The sequence below is a fragment of the Haliotis asinina genome, chromosome 1 (assembly GCF_037392515.1).
Source record: "Haliotis asinina isolate JCU_RB_2024 chromosome 1, JCU_Hal_asi_v2, whole genome shotgun sequence".
In the NCBI taxonomy this organism is placed as follows: Eukaryota; Metazoa; Mollusca; class Gastropoda; order Lepetellida; family Haliotidae; genus Haliotis; species Haliotis asinina.
Window position 1 is genome coordinate 53,982,781 of NC_090280.1, and position 20,441 is coordinate 54,003,221.

At 38.1% G+C, this 20,441-nt stretch overlaps 1 protein-coding gene across 1 annotated transcript in view; it reads right to left on the bottom strand.

Annotated features, from left to right (window-relative positions):
• LOC137294001 (two pore channel protein 1-like) overlaps positions 1-20,441 on the bottom strand; it is a 37,959-nt gene that overhangs the window by 14,107 nt on the left and 3,411 nt on the right. The window contains exons 2-16 of the mRNA XM_067824916.1: positions 12,885-13,210; positions 11,773-11,886; positions 11,477-11,607; positions 10,672-10,760; positions 10,006-10,040; positions 9,314-9,372; positions 8,760-8,859; positions 6,903-7,019; positions 6,704-6,767; positions 3,582-3,691; positions 3,211-3,274; positions 2,416-2,460; positions 1,628-1,684; positions 1,055-1,120; positions 501-573 (exon numbers count right to left, since the gene is read on the bottom strand). Of these exons, the coding sequence (XP_067681017.1) occupies positions 501-573; positions 1,055-1,120; positions 1,628-1,684; positions 2,416-2,460; positions 3,211-3,274; positions 3,582-3,691; positions 6,704-6,767; positions 6,903-7,019; positions 8,760-8,859; positions 9,314-9,372; positions 10,006-10,040; positions 10,672-10,760; positions 11,477-11,607; positions 11,773-11,886; positions 12,885-13,210 (1,450 nt within the window). The remainder of the gene's footprint in view (positions 1-500; positions 574-1,054; positions 1,121-1,627; positions 1,685-2,415; positions 2,461-3,210; positions 3,275-3,581; positions 3,692-6,703; positions 6,768-6,902; positions 7,020-8,759; positions 8,860-9,313; positions 9,373-10,005; positions 10,041-10,671; positions 10,761-11,476; positions 11,608-11,772; positions 11,887-12,884; positions 13,211-20,441) is intronic.

The window sequence follows — 20,441 nt, forward strand, 5'->3', positions numbered from 1 at the left end:
AAAGAACATGTCATACCTCTGCTTAGCAAACACAAAGAACATGTCATACATCTGCCTATCAAACACAAAGAACATGTCATACATCTGCCTAGCAAACTCAAAGAACATGTCATACATCTGCCTAGCAAAAACACAAAGAACATGTCATACATCTGCCTGGCAAACAGACAGAACACGTCATACACCTGCCTAGCAACAGACACAATGTGTCAAAACTGCAACACAAATAACTTGTCATAACTTGCCCAGCAACACACAGATGCCATAACCTGCTAAGCAAAACGAAAAACATGTCATAACCTGCCTAGTAACACATACAACACATCATAACCTGCCTTGAATCAGATACAACATGTCATACATTTGTGTAACAGCCTAAGAACATATCTTGCACCTGGCCAGGAAGAAAAAACATGTCTAATCACTGATGATATCACTGATGACATCACTATGCAGTCAGGTACTAACAACACACATAACGTCACAAAGGCCAAACTCACAGGTCCCAGCCTGATGTGAAATATAGATGTGGCCCCTTGCCAAGGATCTTCAATATGGCCTCCACTGAGTATACTGAAAAAAAAACAACAAAAAAACCCCACTTCATGTACAAACACAGTAATGTAATACACTCACTGTAAACTCTGACACAAATACTGCACAATTTCAGTATTTACCAGTAACCCTGGTAACACTATTTATTAGCGGTAGATTGATGGTTTAATGCCATACTCAGCAATATCTCAGGTGTGAAGAGACAGCTTAGACCAGACTGCTAACATTGTATAGCATAATATCTGGATATGCATGGCAAGCTTCTTTCAACAGTCAGTATTTCCAAGGGGCAAAAACAATACCAGCTGATAGATATCACTCAGTCATCACTTCAACCCACTAATGAACATGATGACCCATATTTTAATTGATGATAAGTGACCATGGTGATGATATACCAGTCATTCTAAAGAGTTACTTAAACATGGGGATCACTATGTTTATAGACTTAGAAAATAGACTTTTCAAGCCAATAGAAAAGCTATGGAAAGCTACTTACTACATACGAACACAATCGAAGTCCAGCTTGCTGTGAAATCGTATGACTTTACATTGACAGCATTAACTGTAACAAAACACACATAAATATACACCGCCAGTGTTTTCACATACATCAAACTATCTGTATACAACAATTCCCTAGGTTCCTACTTTCCATTCATCAGAAGCATGCAATATATATATCTCGGTTTATATATCTATATATATCTATATATATGACATATATCACAAATTAAATGAATTTACCTAAAAACCCTAAGAAATTAACTGAATCTACCAAAACAGTGGCAACATTACCAAAAATAGGTCTGGAAACAAATTCAGAGAGGGGTATCAGAGCTAGAGAAGAGGTATTCAACTTGGATGGGAAAATCAAGTCTAAAAAAGGGTATCAAATATGGAGACGTATCAAATCTGGAGATGGGTATCAAATCTAGAGAAGAGGTATTCAACCTCAACAGGCGGAATAAATTCAAACATAGACGTAAGTATCATATTCAGAGGGTTATGCCCCAAGCTATAATTCAATGCAACTGATTAGGCTTGAATCGGACTGTCCTAGGGTACTCACTAGATAAGTTGATTGTCTCAATCAGGATCCACAAGAAGTTACAAGCAATCACCAAATCTGTAACAAGCAAAAACCATCAGGTGCGACTAGCAAGAGAACATCAACAACTACAAATAATCAAGTGGTTGATAGCATGAGCAGAGACTCACACCATAAGCAGAGAAATATATTGTAGCTATCGATTCATATCTCAGGAACTTTGTATCTGGCTCAAAACAAGCACTGTGCAAAATTGTTCTTTTACAAACAATTGTGTTTAAACTATAGTTACTGTTTATAAATACAGGAATATAAAAACATTCTAAAATCTCATACAACATGAAGCTCTCTGTCATCATGTATCATCTGATTGAGAGCATATAATGACCCTTCAATCAGTATTTCAGTATTATCCTGGTATTAGGACATCATGTAGAATGACAGCCCACATGACGGAGGTGCTTAACTGTGTGATGAAAGCCCACATGATGGAGGTGCTTAACTGTGATGAAAGCCACCTGTATAGTCCCTTGCTAACAACCTCGTCACATGAATAGGACAAGTCTATAGGATGTGAAACTTCAGGTATCTCAGACATCTGTCTGTTTGAAGATATTAGGGGGTGATGGGATAGCCTAGTTTTTAGAGCATTCGCTTGTCACGCTGTACACCCGGGTTCAATTTCCCACATGGGTACAATGTGTGAAACCTATTTGTGGTGTGCACTGACATGATATTGCCTGGATATTAAAAAATGTGGTGTAAAACAAAACACTCACTCTCTTTACATAAACATTACATATACTTACAAATGAAATAGTCAAACCACTTCCAGTTGACGAATCGGTTTAGAACTGAAAGACAAAACACACCTGAAGTTGCTTCTCTGTAGATCAAAGAAAACAGATCAATAGCAAATCTTATATGTCAAGCAGCAATTCCACACAGATGTTGAATTGTGCTAAATGAGTCGAACTGTAATTGTATTAATTTAGCACAGATATACTGACAGAAAAAGAAAATAAAGAGCAGAAATACAATTTCAAATGGCAATATATTTACCAGCTTGCAATGATGGTAACATTCCTCCTCAACTCTCCCCCCCCCATAAAGTGACACCTTCAGAATCAATAGAAATTTGTATAACCCTTGTGTCCCCTAGCTACATACAATCAAAGCCAGGCTCCATTAAACTTTAGTTTTTGAAAATATACAATATGGAAATGATGGAAATAGTGATTATTTAGATAAACAGTTATTTCATATTGTTTCACTCTAAAATACCAGCACCATCTTTCAAAGTCAAAACAGATAAAATGACATTATGACATTCTTTCCATACCTACCCACTATAGTAACCAAAAATTCTCATTATTGCCAACAAAAATCAGTATGAAGATATGTTTGGACTAAAAACACTCACAGACTGTGTATTATCACATCTCATCCAAGATTTGTCTCAAGAATTCACTGAGCACTGACAGCCCTTGAGGTCTGCAGGTTTAATCCATAAATTTTCAAAATGAATGTTGCGACAAGCTGAAAAGCTCCAAATGTAAACAGAGATCCCATTTAGATCCCCTTGCAAAGTCAAGGGTACTTACGTTTGAAGATGATGTTGCAGGGATGACGGAAGTTGGAAGACCATAAGGAATCATCGTTCTTCAGCTGGGGTGAAAAAAAAATATAATATCATGTGAGAAAAATATAAATTAAAGTAGCATATCTTTGATCTGCAAATTTGGTGAAAGAAATCATCCATTATGAGTGACAGATATTCAGTTTCGTTCCAGTACAGGGTCCTGGCCCACAAAGCATTTGCAGCGATGAAACATTTGTAAGGCTATGGTAAAATAAGAGCTTATGACACGTTGTAGTGTTGTGAATGATTTGTGGACGCTGGTTTCCCTAACCAAAACAAATATCACTAGACTGCCAGAAGTTGTGAAACCATACTGCTTTGGCTTCAACCCACCTTCCACTGTAGAGAGCTGATTTCGAATACTCTGTAGAACTCGTCCAGAGTTATTCCCCCTGTCTTGCTTGTGTTCAGACTCTTAAACATCAAGTAGTAGTCCCGTGTTTCTGGAATAAAAGCGTTGATACTCAGCAGTATCAGTATTATTGTGATAATTGACACATTAACAATGTTTAGTGTAGATTCATAAGGTGAAGTTTGATGTGAATTCACAATGTGTTTAAGCAAACTGCACTCACACAGCGACAAGCTAGCACTGGTATTACTGTGGATGACTGAACTTGTCTATAAACTTTGCATGAATCCAAGATGACATCATACTACAGATATAACATGAGAATCAAATCTGTAGTAGTTTCATCTGGGCAACAACATGTACCAGGGTTCAAACACTGACCGTCTGCTCTCCTGATAGATGCTTTATTCACTGGAATGTGCAGTAAAGACAGATATGAGGTACAAGAGGTGTTTTAATAGAGGTTACCAAGTCTAATTTTAATGAGGCCAAATTACCAGTTATCTGACCACATATGATAATGTGCATATGTTACGCATCAGTATTTTGATTCATTGAGTAAAGGTAAGCAATTTCAACACTGGAATCAGATTCTATGAGTTCTGAGAAAATATTCCTATTTAACTGACATTGAGACATATTTGTAAACTGGTTTCTGTTTGAGATATTATTTCTATCTACTTCTCCAAGGACTATATATGAGGAATGAGTGAGATTTCAAGTCATATAGGCAATATTTCAGTTATATCATGACTGAAACTACTTCTAAATGCGTAATACATACATATGAAAAATAAAACCCTGTCAACAAAGGACAAAGAGAGTGCTAGATCTATATCAGATATCTGAGGAGATATCATATAAATGATATAGCATCATAATGTTCTGAAGATGACTGGAAAGTCAGAGGCATCACAACCAAATACAACTAATACCTTTATCAGTGAATCTGACAAACAAGGAACTGATTCTTATTAATCATTTGAAATGTTTGACAAAAGATTTTGGATTAGATTCATCCTTGAATCTTTTGATGACAACAATAACCACACTTTGAATAATCACAAAGTTTGAAGTTCACTTGTGTTCATATAGAAGAAATAGTTTATTCAGCATAGGAACCACACGCCTAAGTAAATAACAGCTTGTCCAGCATGACCTGAGCTACTCCACCAATTAAATAATGGAGCAGAGAAAGTTTTAAATGTTGTTTTCGAGTGAAGCATGCATACATCGGAAACATCAAACCACCTGTAGCCTCTTTTTTTTAAAGACAAACAGGACACTAACACAATTTCTCAACACTGAGATGTCCAACGGCAGCCTTTCTTCAGCTATTGGCACATGTTACCAACTAACTAATAAAGGTGCACCCCTTTTGTTTCAAAGTGAATGCCTTTTGTTTCAAAGTGCATGACAAACATTATAAACATAAATTTATAAACAGTGAACAAGTGTGGCAAGCCACAAATATCAACTTCAGACAAAGTTATTGTGATATATTCAGTCAGACACTGGGGCCAGCAGGTTGGCAACTTCTGTCTCACCATTGGCAAATCTGCCGGATTTGTCAGAGGGTCAGACACTATTCATGAACACTGAGTCTGTGTTCTAATATACGACAAAATGTTATGGATGTCAACTCCTTCTTTATTGTTTTCACGTTTCTGGGATATTCCTTGCCCCTTCGTCAGGTGGATGGGGCTAGGAATAGCCCAGAAGTGTTGTGAAAACAATAAAGAAGCTGACATCCACAACATTTGTTGTGTAGTATTCCCAGAAATTATTGAGAATCATGTTGCGTCATGTAACTCATTACGTTTATTAACTTCTGGCGTTTTACTTACATAAACATATTAAAACATCATCCTTTTACAGTCTCAGTCTTGTTTTAGTACTTTGTTGGACCTCCTCGCTCAGCAATGCATGCCTGAATACGCCTAGGCACACTACCCATCAAAGTTTGTAGGTAATCGTGTGACAGGGTATCCCAATATTGGACCATCTCGGCCTTCATATCTTCAATATATCTCAGTCCCTTTTGGTTTATTCTGTCCTTCATGACTCCCCACACATTCTCAATTGGGTTTAGGTCTGGGCTGTAACCGGGCCAGTCTAAAACTTGAACATTTTCGCCCGACAACCACTGTTTTGAGTAGCGCGCAGTGTGTTTTGGGTCATTATCATGTTGGAAAATCCAATCATCTTCATACAATGTTTGTGCTGTCGGAAGAAGGTGACCATTTAGAATGTCAACGTATCTTTCTTTTGTCAAGTTTCCCGTGAAAACACACAATGGCGTCACTCCGCGAGCCGATATGCCACCCCACATGTGAAACTTCGGGCTATGTTTTGGTCGCTGGTAGATAGGTTTGACAGTATCTTTGGTCCAAATTTTCACACAATTAGGGAAAAGCCAAACAGAACTTTCATCCGAAAAGAAAACATTATCCCAATCTTGATTTTCATGAGCCCGACACCAGTTTAAACGTTTTTCCTTTTGTGCAACTTTCATCAACGGCGAGGGAATTCCACGTTTTTTCACCCAGTTAAGTCTCTGTAATTCCTGCCTAACTGTTTCATTGCATACCTGAGGACTTCCTCTGCTAATCATTTCATTTCTGATGTTCTCAACACTTTTCAATTTGCCCCTACTCACAATCTGCCCAAGTCTTCGGCGATCCACAACACTGAATTTCCTAGGCCGACCTGCCCCTGCTTTGTGCTCTATCCCGGTTACTGTTTGAATATTCTTCAAAGTTCTGTATACTGTAGACAGAGGAATACCATGTCTACAAGCTAACACTTTAGCATCAGCCTCACCCCTTTCAAAATCATCTAGAATGAGCTTTCTTTTCTCTCTTGCTGTAAATTCTGCCATGTCAACACAGGAAGCCGTCTGCTCAGACAAGGGAGATAACTCTTGACGTAATGAGCTGTCTTGTAAGCCTTCAAGAGTTGTCTCCCTTATTTAGTATGCTTAGTGCATAGTGAAAGCCCTTTTTCCACTCTTAGCATCATTAGAAAAAAAACAAAGATTTTCTCAATAATTTCTGGGAACACTGTATATTACACTCTGGTCTACTTTCTCACTTCCACTCACCTCGGTTTGGTCGGAAGAACCTCATCATTCCAACAAAATGTCTCACGCTCAACGTGGAACAGTTCTGAAAAACAGACAAAAGTGTTTGAGTTTGAAACTGTCAAAAACAGCGCTTCATGTCATAAGCAATGACGTTTCAACATCACTAACATCCCATGGAAAAGGAATACACAATGGGACAATAAACTTTCAGCAGTACCTGTTTGGTTGTGACCAGCTTGAAAGCATGCTGACATCCTTCTCTTTTGTGGAAGAACAGAGACCGGATCTTGACTTTCTCCAGATTCAGGAAGGTGTCGTACACAACAGCCAACAGCTGAAAAGATTGAAGCACTTTGTAATAAATGACCACACATCAATATTACTGTTATAAATATCACTGCCATATTTCCTTTCACAAACATGCCCTCTGATTTATTAGGGCTTCTGACCAGTTTTTCAATAAACCAGTAAGATCTTTATAAGACAAAACATAGGATGACAATCTGAATTTATTGTTGCATAATACAGACTTAACAAATCACAGCAGTGTTGTGAGAGTATGTGTAACTGGAATAATTATCAAAAGCGTTTTAGTTTCAGGATGTTTTATTTGAGTCTGTTCTCTATCATTTGATTTAACTTGTTTATGGTTGTAACCATAAGTAGAAAGTTTTCTTTGTGTCAAGGCCATGTATAGCATGAGATTTTTCACGGTTTTATTAGTTTATACGTCAAAATGAAGATATTTCTTAATGCCTAAACTTGCTCTCACAGCTGTGACTTCCTCATCTCTGACTCTACCAAGCACAGTATACTGTAATCGTATACACATACGGGGTGCAATTTTCACGGAAAGTTCACAACACACGTGTTTGCACAGTTTTGTTTTTTTTTGCGCATTTCAGACATCTGAGTGATGGTATCAATCACATATTTTCCACAATTGATAGACATGCAATGATCAAAGCTAGCTGTCATAATGGATCGTATATACCAAAACAATCACAGAAAGAGGTGGGATTATACTTGTGTCAACATGACAACACGTGTCCCATATGCGACATAAACTGACAATGAATTACGGAAGAAAGTTGTGCATAAAATCATCACCTTTATGTATATTATGGAACATGCTGGACATATTGTGCTAGGTTATGACCTGTGACAAATATGCTTCATTCATATAGTTAAACATTAAACATCAAGTTCGAATTGACAAAAGCTGAGATGTCACTAGTTTGTGGTAATGTTTTCAGACATTGTGAAAAGCGATAGATTTTTTACTAAATGAATTATACGTCAGTTAGGTTCCAGCTTACGGTGTTAAAAGAGCTAATTATCCATTCCCATTGCCGGTATTTTTTTCACAACTGGCCCCGATTGGTTATTACCATCTGGTACATTATCGCCGCACACCAAAATGCATCTCACCTGGTTTGAGGCTAAGCAGGGCGTCTAGCCAATGACAAACAATTGCTTGGAGTTGTTACTAAAACAGACACAAAATTCCATACCCTTTTCACATATGGTGCTGATCAAATTAAAAGCCAGTTTCCTTAAATCTTAACAGTTGCTGGTAATTTTTATTAACTATTTGGAGGACATAATTTAACCAGGTTAAATAGTGCCATATGCCGGTAAACAGACACACTTTTATATTTTGTCATGACTTGATCATGAATATTTTGCTTGGTAGGATACACAATCTTCTGTGCTAAAATTGTGCAATTTGATTACAATTACAGAAATTGGTGGCGCTGTCTGCTCATACTGAGTATACCCATTATATTTCAGCGTACAGTGTTAAACCATAAACAAAAGACACAAAATTATTTTGTGTATCAATATCATGATAAATGATGAGATATTTAACTCATATGGTTTTGTTTGTTGTTTAACATCACACTCAGCAATGTTCCACCTATATGATAGCGGCTTGTAAATAATCAAATCTGGCCATCATAATCCAGTGACCAATATCATGAGCATCAATCTAATCTATTCTGTAAGTTGCCTCATTCTAACCTTTATCTTAACTTTTTAAATCAATGTCACAAATCTTTCTAACACTGACCAGGTTCATGACGAAGTAGAGCTCCAGGGAGAGATACACAATGAAGAACAGGCTGTAAAACGGTGATGTTGCATACGCAGGCATCATGACATCGGGGAAGCTGCAGATACAGTCAATGACTCGATCAGTGATATGAAAACTGTACTTACACCAGGCAGTTATCTGCTAGTCAAAGACTATGAAATTCTGACGAGTAAGACAAAATCCATTGATGTCGGTACCATCTGATAAGTATCATCCAAGGGCTAGAGTTCTGAGTCAGCTCAATGCTCCAATATTTCCCACCAAACTTTTGAACTGAATAAAACTGACCAAAAATGTAAATGTTGTCATGGTACAAATATCTATATGAGAGGCGGAGCGCTGACTGCATAATATGCTCTGGACCGCATCAACTAGTGGTAGATAGTATGAGCACTCATTGACAATATCAGCATGCAACCATGGTAACAGTGTCACTAGTTCAAAGCTGAGTAGTTCCCAATCATAGTGGTCATTAGAGGTATTCACCAACTATACTTCTGTCAACTCAAGGATGAGAAATGCACACTCACTTGGCTGTTGTGAGAAGGATGAACAGACTGACGAAACTGTCTTGAATTGTTTTGAAATACTGAAACAGACAGACAGTTTCAGTCTGAAACAAATTGTGACACAGGAAATACGACATAAACGAAGTCACTGTGTATCTTGGTGAACAGCACATACAGCAATGTTCCACTCAAACAAAAACCATAGGCTGCTAAAGGACCTATTTTAACTATAAAATCAACATGGTGTTAAATGATGTTACACTACATATAATTGCCTTTCCTTTCTAGATATATTCATATTAACAACAAAATCAAAGCCATTACATTAATGTGTTCTACTAAACCAGGGGATTAATCATCAACATTATTTTTACAACATTTCTGTTACATCTGAGTGTATCAGTTTCTTGTGGGAAGAAAACAAAGAAATCCAAAGACACAAGTATTCACATAGTGAGGACAGATCAAGGATGGTAAGGGAGGCTACTCCTGAAATTAAAACAAAATCTAGCAAATTATGGTTTGCTATGGAATTCATTGCCCCACAACATACAGAGTCTGTCCTGGCTTGTAAGTTATCAGTCCCAAGAACAACAGACATTCAAACTATTGTAATATGGACCATTATCACCCTGGTGGAAGATTGGTGATCCTGATGGCGACATTATCATAGCTGTGCATGGTATAACTAAACACACAGGGCATATACTCACACTGTTGTTATCTATCTGAGACAGCAGGTAGAAGCCTGAAACAACAAGTGAAACAAATTAAAAGCTCATACAGACATACTTAAAATCTAATTTCCTAGTTTACATACGTAAGTCATTACAAAAAGAGAGGGAGTTTAGCTTTATGCTGCACTCAACACTGTTCCAGCCCTATGACAACGACCTGTAAATAATCAAGTCAGCTGTTCCCACCAGAGTGAGTGAGTTTAGTTTTATGCTGCACTCAGCAATATTCCAGCAATATGACTATGGTCTGTAAATAATCAAATCTGGACCAAACCATCCAGTCATCAACAGCATGAGCATCGATCTGTGCAATTGGGAACTGATGAAATGAAACTAAGTCAGTGAGCCTGACCACCCAAAAGCATAGTCTTCTGAGGCAAGTATGGGTTGCTGAAGGCCAACCTAATCTATCCTGGACTTTCACAGGTCCTTTTAAATAAAACCACATCACCAGCTCGCTTACTTCAAACTTTTCAGTACACCATCACTTGCAATAAGAAAAATAAGTACACCCACACCCCCAAAAGTTATCTGGGACCCTGTTTTTAGGTGTGGGGAACAAAAAAAAATACCCAGCAAAAACACATGTTACAAAAGTACAAACAATGTTTATCCTGTGTGGAAGGCACAACAGATATTTACCCAGGATTGAGAAGATGAGCATGAAGAAGAGGAGGAGGAAGATCATATCTAAGATGGGTGGCATCGACTGCAGCACCTGTCTGGAGATTCTGTCAACAGAAACACATAATGATGATTATGACTGGGCATCATCCATTTTGTTTGGGGGAGAAAAGGAAGGGAAAGGAAGAGAGGTCATCAATTCTGTACATATGTACTAGGGGGGTCATCAATTCTGTACATATGTACTAGGGGGGTCATCAATTCTGTACATATGTACTAGGGGGGTCATCAATTCTGTACATATGTACTAGGGGGGTCATCAATTCTGTACATATGTACTAGGGGGGTCATCAATTCTGTACACATGTAATAGGGGGGTCATCAATTCTGTACATATGTAATAGGGGGTCATCAATTGGTCAGCAATTCTGTACATAATATAAACTTATGGGGAGAGGCCATTGATTTTGTAGTAAATTGTACATTACATGCAGGTGGGGGTCACATACTTTGTACATACATTTCAGGGTGGTTCATTCACATTGTACATGCTTCTCCACAAAATCATCATGACCCCGCTAGCCATATTATGAATGGTGCTTAAGATTCATGGATGGAAAGGGACATAACTCTAAGATTCATGGATGGAAAAGGGACATAACTCTGTAAAGTCCCCATCTTCCCCGCATGATAACCCTGCATTATCTACATATGTGCAAGATGAACATAGTGAAAGTCAGTGCAATAAACCAGTTAATTCCATCAGACAGGTGGTCACTGGGGGTCACCAGTGGACACGATTATATCACAACAAACAACTGACCTCCTGACCCCTCGGCAGTAATGTGAGTGAATGAGGAAGAGAGGTCGAAGGGCACGGGTGACTCGGAAGTGGTTGGTCTGCCTAACCAGCACCACGATGGCCTCGATGCCCATGATGAACAGTGTTGTGGCCTGTAGACATAAAACTGGTTGTTAGGAAAGTCTTCAGTGCATGAACAATCACAATGAGCTAAAAATGTCTCCCGCAAACAAAGAGCTTCATGTCATTACTTCTCTGGCCATACTAGTAACTTCAGATCTAAATTTGTTGTAATACTTTCTGGTCAAACAACTCACCTTGATGACTGTCCTCTTGTGACGCAGACATGTTCTCCAGCCCAGCCATTTGATTCTGATTCCCAGGTCCAGACTCAGAATGAGCAGGCCAAGGAGCTCCAGAGACCCGTGGACCTGGACACAAAGGTCTCATTATCAAATAAAGACCACACGTTACTGTAGAAAGGCCAGTCTCATAGACAAGCTGACCCCCTAACTTGACCCATAAAATCATTAAAAAGATGGTATGCTAGGATACATTAGTTTTGGTTAAATAATAGTTTTAAGCACTATATTTTACTGATCAGTGCATCAAAATTCTTCCCATTATACTGTTGTGTACATTTTAACTAAAATCACAGGTAAATAGCCAGGAAACATGTGCACAGCATAGTAATTTTTATCCCTAAATATAACACAATGGCTAGCAAAATCTAATTAGAACTAAAAAGGTAAATGATCTTGTCTAGTGATATTTATTGCAAATTTGATGTTTTCAATGACAATGTCATTTTCTCTTATTCCTTCAAGTAAAACAATATGATGTCGTTTTCCTACTGCTCGTCACCAGAAAGGTTTCTCGAAAGTGTAACCCAAGATAAGCCAACCCCCTTCAACGGGCTGCTTTTTAGTGGTATTCAAAATTCGACTTATCTACAGTAAATATACAGTAGATATTATCTCATCACCATATATCTCTACAATGGTCATCTCTAGTATAAATCTCTTCAGCATACTTCTCCAGCTTAAATGTCTCTTCTACATTCTTCCCTAGGATAAATCTCTTCTACATTCTTCAACAGCATAAATCTCTCAACGTTCATCTCAAGTATAGATTTCTTCCAAATCTTCCCCAGTATATATCTCTTCAACACTTATGTCCAGGATAATTTGCTGTTCTACATCCGTCGTAAGTATAAATCTCTCTTAAACATTTTTTCCAGCATAAAACAAAGACTGTACCAGTATATATCTCTATCTACATCCACAGAATAACCCCTCTACCCAATATCCCAGATATAAACCGATCTGGCCCCTCACTCATTCCTTAAGCATAAATCACTCAACCCAAAAAGCTCCTATCTTCACACCATGGAAAGTAGCATAAATTGGAAAAACCAAGATGATGTTACCCCGACAGGTAGACTGAGATAGCTGACTGCTGGCCTCTCACACAAAGCCAGACCCAGCACCAGAAGGGCTGCCACAAAGTCCAGGGCATAGAACCAGCGATTGTGCGCCACCTCGTACGCTGGCAGTGCATCATGGGAGTGGGGATGGGTGTAGTACTTGTCATTGTTCTCTCCTTCCTGCAGAAAGATGGCCGCCTCTTGGTAATTCAACTGCCAGCGTTTGCGGCGGTTAATCTCACGAAGCTGTTCATCAGCATCTTCGTATGATGTGGGTATGTCAAATGCCATGTTTCCCGATTCATAGGCAATGTCAAGTTCGGGGTCATCTGTAAAATAATTACACAAACATGATTGTTGTGTGATTTTTTTCATGGTATTTAGTATTTGATATCGAAGCAGTATTATAATCATGGCAAATCAAATCATATGATGTTAATGGTAACCTTGGATTAGGTGAGTCTAGGTGGAGTTGAGAATAACATCAATAACCTCAGCCACAAGAAGTATGGTTTTTCGATGCTTTTAGCAATATTCCAGCAAATCACAATGAGGGACACAAGAAACAACACGCTTCACACATTGTACCAGTGTGGGGAATTGAACCATGCGTGAGAGAACAGCGACCACTGCAACCACTTGGCCACCCCACCATCCCCTACGACACGAAGACACACCATGACACAGTATCTAGTAATGATACTGGTGTTTTTGTTAAGACTTCCGTCTGCAGTAGATAACAACAAGGTAAATATCCACTGTCATCGTGTAACACACAATCTGACTCGTGACAGCATATGACCACCAGCAGGGTTGAGTCATGGAAACATGACAGGTCAAAAAAATATCAGTATAATATGAGCATTAGTCATGCTAGTCAAACAAGAATCATCAGAAGATGACATATCCCCTGGCCCCCACGTTTGAAAGGACAAATCATCTGACAGTTACTCATTGTTTTCTTAGACGAAGTTTGAATTGTTTCCATGGAAATCATGAAAATTATAAATGGCACATATCTGTAATCAGCAAAGTCACAATTTCAAGATCTGTCTCATATATCTGCCAAGATCTGTTGAAAGATATGACATGGTTTTCGCGTTGTGCTCCGGAAATGAAGCCCATCCCTCCATTTTGAGACTAAGTCCGAAACGTTTCCATCGAAACCAAGAAAAGAAGAAATCACAAAAACCTTTAAAAACCAAAAGGCACCACTTTGGGGTCTGCCACACATACTAGTATCTACCAAGTTTTACTGACAGATATTAAGAAGTTTTTTAGTTCTGCTCTGGAAATGAAACATACCTCTCACTTTTGAGAGTAAGTCAAAAACGTTTCCATGGAAACTGAGAAAATAATAAATCACTAAAACCTGGAAATAGCAAAAGGCACCACTTTAGGTTCCGATTGATATATCTCCCAAGTTTTGCAGAAAACTATTGAACGGTTTTTGAGTTGTGCTCTGGAAACGAAGCCCACCCCACCATAAGACTAACACATAAATGTTCAATGGAAAAAACAAAAAAAGTATAAATGCCAAAAATCTGTAAATAGCAAAAGGCACAACCATAGGCTGAGATTACTATATCTATCACGTTTGGTCTAAAAATATTGAATGATTTCTGAGTTATGCTCCAGAAACAAAATGATGACAGATGGACAGACGGACGGACGGACGAATTGCATGGCTTTGTAGATTTACTCATCATGTATTTCATTATCATGATGAAAGGAAATCATCATCATCATCATCATCATCATCATCATCATCATCATCATCTTGTTCACTGAATCCAAACTCCATATACACTTTTCAAATACCTCAAACATTATGCTTGAGAAAATCTGAACAATAAAATAATCACTCAAATTTTTATGAAAAACAAAACATTTTTCCCCATTTGACAGCTAAGAGCACTTCCATTACAAGCAGGCAGAAAGCCTTGTCATGGTAACCATTTTAATATACAAGACGATTACAGAGTAGCCCAAGACCGAGAAGGAAATGTTGGATCTTCATCATGACTGGCATTTTCAGATATAGTCCAGTCATCATATCAAGATGCAGCACAAGTTCAACCATTTTGAAGCACACAAAACTAAAGTACTAACCAACTGAAGATATTCATCTCAGCATCCGGCCCTAAACAGCACACAGTACTGAAACTGAGTCAACCCAGTAATGTGATGAGCATCAGTGACGCACAGACTAACGTCAACAACACACATTCCACCCTCTACCTCCGTTATATCTGGAGGCATGTTATCAGCTGTCTCTGATACCAGTTGGAACATGTAGTGCATATCACTTACATATCAATGTCAAAACAATAATCTGATAACAACACGTCAATCAACATCTACAAATTCCACATCTTACCATCAGGACATGTGTATTGTCACCTCAGGGATTATGTAACAATATATTTTACAGCTTGTCCATGGCAGTCAAACTGGAAATTACAATTGGTATTTTTCTCATTCTTTTAATACATGGGAGTAATTTTAATGAAGCATTCACTGCAAAATAGCAAAACTAAAAATTAAAGTTTATATAACTACTGTTTTGATCTGTTTGAAGAAGACAATGCTGCAAAATTCACTGCACCATAGTCAAAAGACAAGGAAATAGATTCTGTCATTTTTTTTCTGTGTAATTATTTCAACGGTCATCAAAATCTTAACATGGCTAAAAATGGTCGTGTGCTCACACGGTGTTGGGCCAACTTTGAGCCAACAGTGAGCCAACCTTATGAAATAGAGTTAACACTGTGTTAAGATCAGGAAAAACAGGCGTTTTGGTTTTTTCAAATGTTGGACCACTGTTGAACCACTGTGTCCAAAGCCACTGTTACTTTTAAGTCATAAAGATAATGTTGGGCCTATGTTGTCAAACAGTTGGCCAACCAACCAACCAACCATATGCCAACATTGGCTGAACAAACCTTTGCTATCGGGGTGTACATCTCTGGCTTCCTGAAAATCTAATTTTCACCTAATAGCTGTATATCACTCTGCTGTGTTCACATTTCCTTATCTTCATTGTTTGTGTCAACTGGCTTTACATTATCCAAATTATTGTTTTCATAACTGCTTTTTGTGTCTGTCCTCATTGACTAATTGTTCATGCATGTACATCTCTGGCTTCCCGTATATCTGGTATATATATCATGTTCACATCTCCTTATCTTCATTGTTTGTGTCAACTGGCTTTACATTATCCAAATTATTGTTTTCATAACTGCTTTTTGTGTCTGTCCTCATTGACTAATTGTTCATGCATGTACATCTCTGGCTTCCCGTATATCTGGTATATATATCATGAGTTCTACACCTGTCCTTGTCACCTGAAGAAGGGGCAAGAAGTGGCCCTGAAACACTGTCCTGTTAATCTGAAACACTATTCGCCAACAATCTAGTAGTTGAGATATAAAGTACAATGGGGCTATGAAGATACAGTAAAGTAAATATATATTTATCATTTATATTGTACCACTTTCAACAAGTACAACTTGTTCTTGATGATTCAGTTTTGGTACAAACTGTAACGGAGCAAACATTGAACAAAACTGTTCTAACTGTAAAAACTACGGCTTCAAACACTACTATGTTTCATCTAGCCTTAATACAAACGTATTTCTGGAGTTGAAAAGATTCTTAACTTTTAGTAATGTGACTAATCAGTATGATCAGTATTGTTTGAGTTCATGAAACACCAGCGCAAAGGTTGTGAGGCTATTGTGAACATTTATCCTGTACAATAGGACACCTTGTCACTGGCACCTACAGCCAACCTGTATAGCATGTGTATAGCATTGTCGTGGTGTCGCGTTCATCTGTCAAGGTTACAAAATTCTTGGTTTACTAAAACATCTGTAGTGCATACAAGTAGATGGAGTCTACATATCGGTACTTCATAATACCAGAGCTACAGACAATTTTTGCAGTCACTGAGTAATGTTCTCGCTTGTGTTTCTCAATTGGATATCCTAATTTTCCTTTGAGCATCATAATAAATTGTACCCACTTCAATCAAAACTCATTTGGGTATTTTGCCATTTTCTATTAAATATAAAATATAGTAGAGTTTAAATGTTGGTTTATAAAAGTTATAATTTATATCTGATCTGTAAAATGAGAAACAATATGAAAGACAGCATCTAGCTTATTGATAGTTTTTACAACAGATTAGCTTTTCGCCAAACTCTCAAAACAATATACAGACTTCATAACACTGATTCACAAGTCTATTTTTCACTGACATTTTTCTTGCAATTGGCAGCTAATACTGAAAAGTTTTACAGTTCTCCTGAAGAAGAGAGCACTACCACCAAATACACACATGCAAACTTGTTGCCATGAAAATGCAGAAATACTGCTATTAAAAGATTCAAAACCAAAAGGTAACAGTACACCACCAGATCTATCTATGTGCCAAGTTTAGTGAAAAAATAGTGAATGGTTTTGAAGTTCTGCTCTGGAAAAGACAAATGTGCACGGATGCATGGATGGAGTGCATTTTCATACCACCATATTAAGTGTCTGGGTTCACTATTTTGTAGTCAAGGACCCCTGAAAATTAGGAGTATGAGTAATAGGCACCTTCAAATAAAGGACTGAAGGTAAATCCCTTAACATGGCATGCTTGATCATTCAATTCTGGAAGGAAGGTTTCTAGCAGGATGAAATGTGAATGTAGAGGTGACATGATGGAAAATCAGCTTGACTTACATCTACCGGACAAGTCCAGACTGAGTGAGTGTAGTTTTGCGCTGATTTTTGCAATATTCCAGTAACATGATGACAGAATAAGTAAGTACGTCCAGATTACACACCCTAGACAGGACAGCAAGTAACTAAAGATGGACACCAAGAAGTCCAGGTCAAACACCAAGTATGTCCATCTTGGACACCCATAAGTCCATATTGGACATCCACAAGTCCATATGGGACACCCACAAGTCCAGATTGGACATTAACAAGCCCAGATTGCACACCCTCAAGTCCTACTGGACACCTTCAAGTCCTACTGGACACCGACTGACTCCAGATTGGACAACTTACAGACTGAAAACTCAGCAAATCCAGACTGGACAACCAGTGAGTCCTGACGAAAAGCTGACAGCTTTGATTTCTTGCCAATTTTCACAGGATTCAAGAATGGAGGCAGGCTGTTTCATGACAACTGACAGTGAAATCTTCGGAAGATTTGTGAGCGTCCTTCAGTGCTGGTTTGTTGATTATTGTTAACACTTCTCTAACCCATAGCACTACCTGCTGAACTGTTAACATGGTAACCCATAGTACTGCCTGCTGAACTGTTGACATGGTAAGCCCACAACATGTTGTGTGTTTTCAAATTGTTTACTCATTCAAATTATTATCTATTGATCTTGCATCATTTACTGTTTTTAGCATTCAGGTCTATACATTCTATAAGTTCAAGATTAACTTTGGGGTTTTGAAAATATCTTGTTGCCATGGTAACTGCAATCTAAGATGGCCATCAGGAAACAGCGTAAGGAAGGATATGTTTCACCATGATCTCTGACTCATTATATAACATAGATCATAACATCATGTAGATGCATGTAAATAAGTATGTCATCGTGCAACGGTTCAGGAGGACTGAATTCAAATTTAAACAAGCAAACTTATTCACAATTAATAATCACTATGACACCAACTGAATCTATCAAGCAACACGGCATGGTTAGCTGACATTAGAGTGAGTGAGTGAGTGAGTGAGTAAGTGGGTGAGTGAGTGAGTGAGATAGTGAGTGAGTGCAGGTGAGGAAAGGACTTTAAAATTCCCTGTTACGTGGGTGGGTGCGAGTAATTGAGTGAGAAAGTGAATGTGTGTGAGCGGGTGTGAGTGAGTGAAGTTGAGCAAGAGAGTAAGGGGTTGTGAATGAGTGGAGATGAGTGAGTGGGTATGAGTGAGTGAGAGGTTGTGAGTGGGGTTGAGTGAGTGAGGGTGAATGGGTCTAAGTAGGTGTGATTGAGTGAGAGGGTCTATGTAGATGTGAGTGAGTGAGAGGTTTGGAGTGAGGGGGTCTAAGTAGGCGTGAGTGGGGTTGAGTGAGTGAGGGTGAACAGGTCTAAGTAGGTATGAGCGAGTGAGAGGTTGTGAGTGAGTCGGTCTAAGTATAGTGGGTTTGAATGAGTGAGGGTGAGTGGGTATGTTGTTAGTGAGTGAGTGAGTGGGGTTGAGTGAGTGAGGGTGAGTGAGTGGGTCTAAGTAAATGTGAGTGAGAGTGAGAGTATTGACATACACTACAGCAGAGCATTCTGCAAATATAACACTGACACACTAAACAATATTAGAAGACAGCAGATTAAGCATTGTTCAAGATGTCTCATGCTGATGGCTCAAGCACGCATGCCAAGTAAGACCTATATTGAAGCCACATGTTTCTCCCAAATGAGACAAACTATATAAGATAAAACATGTCTGAGATCACTGGCACAAAATTACTTGTCTTATTTTTATTTCCAACCATGAACAATGGAACTGTCGCTTCCAAAGTGAAACAAAACCACTTGATTTGAGTTGCTGGTACAACCATGTGTTACCATGGTTACTTCTTACAACTAGAGGCAGATAGTGGTTGTACAGACCTTTGCTCAAGCAATTAGAAGACATGACCAGAGGCAAGACAAAAAAAAAAGGAGACAAAGGTCAAAGAGAATGACGATTGAATGTGCAGTTTACAATACATGCATGACTCAAAATCAGCTACAACCACTTGTCATTGAAATATGTCAGTGATAGAAATCTGCATAAAAGCAGTCACCATTACACTGTTCATTACCTTAATTCGTAAGAAGTACTTATCAACAAAATTAATATTAATTATATTTATAGCAGTAATGATCAAGAGCTGAAGTGTTGGTTAATTGCCCATACTCGTACATAAAGATAAGAAATGCTTCATCTAGACACTTCAAGTACAAATGGATATGCTCTATCTAGACAACTAACTTTGCTTACTGAAAAGTCATGAGTAAATTACTAAATATATTTTGAACTTCTCCAGAAGGTTTATGTTCATGATACTATTAGTCATCACTTTAAAGTAACGAGTAGCACCATTGTAAATTGAATGTGAAATTTGCCAGTAGACTGAGAACAGTTTGGGCAGTTTCTGAATAAAACTAAAAGCAATGGGGAACTTTATTATACTTATCTGCAGTAACAACTGGAATAGGAAAATCTGAAAAATTATGCTAACCAATTTTTTTATGACTGTCCACTGGTAATGAACTAATCATCAATTGTGAGATTTAAACCAATTCTCAACACTACCTCACATCAGTTTTATAATGAAAAGCTGTTCATATTTAGATAAATAAGAAATAAAAGTTTCGAAAATTTATCTCATGGTATTGTATGCTTAATATCATAATCAGTTGTCATACAAAAATAACTCCATATATTTTAAGTGTCATGCCCTTATTGACATTCTTGCTAAGGTCTTAGTTTGTGTAAAATTTCAGGTTGTTGTCAGTCGAGACACGATAACATCTGAGACTTCCGACATGACCCTTCATCATGTT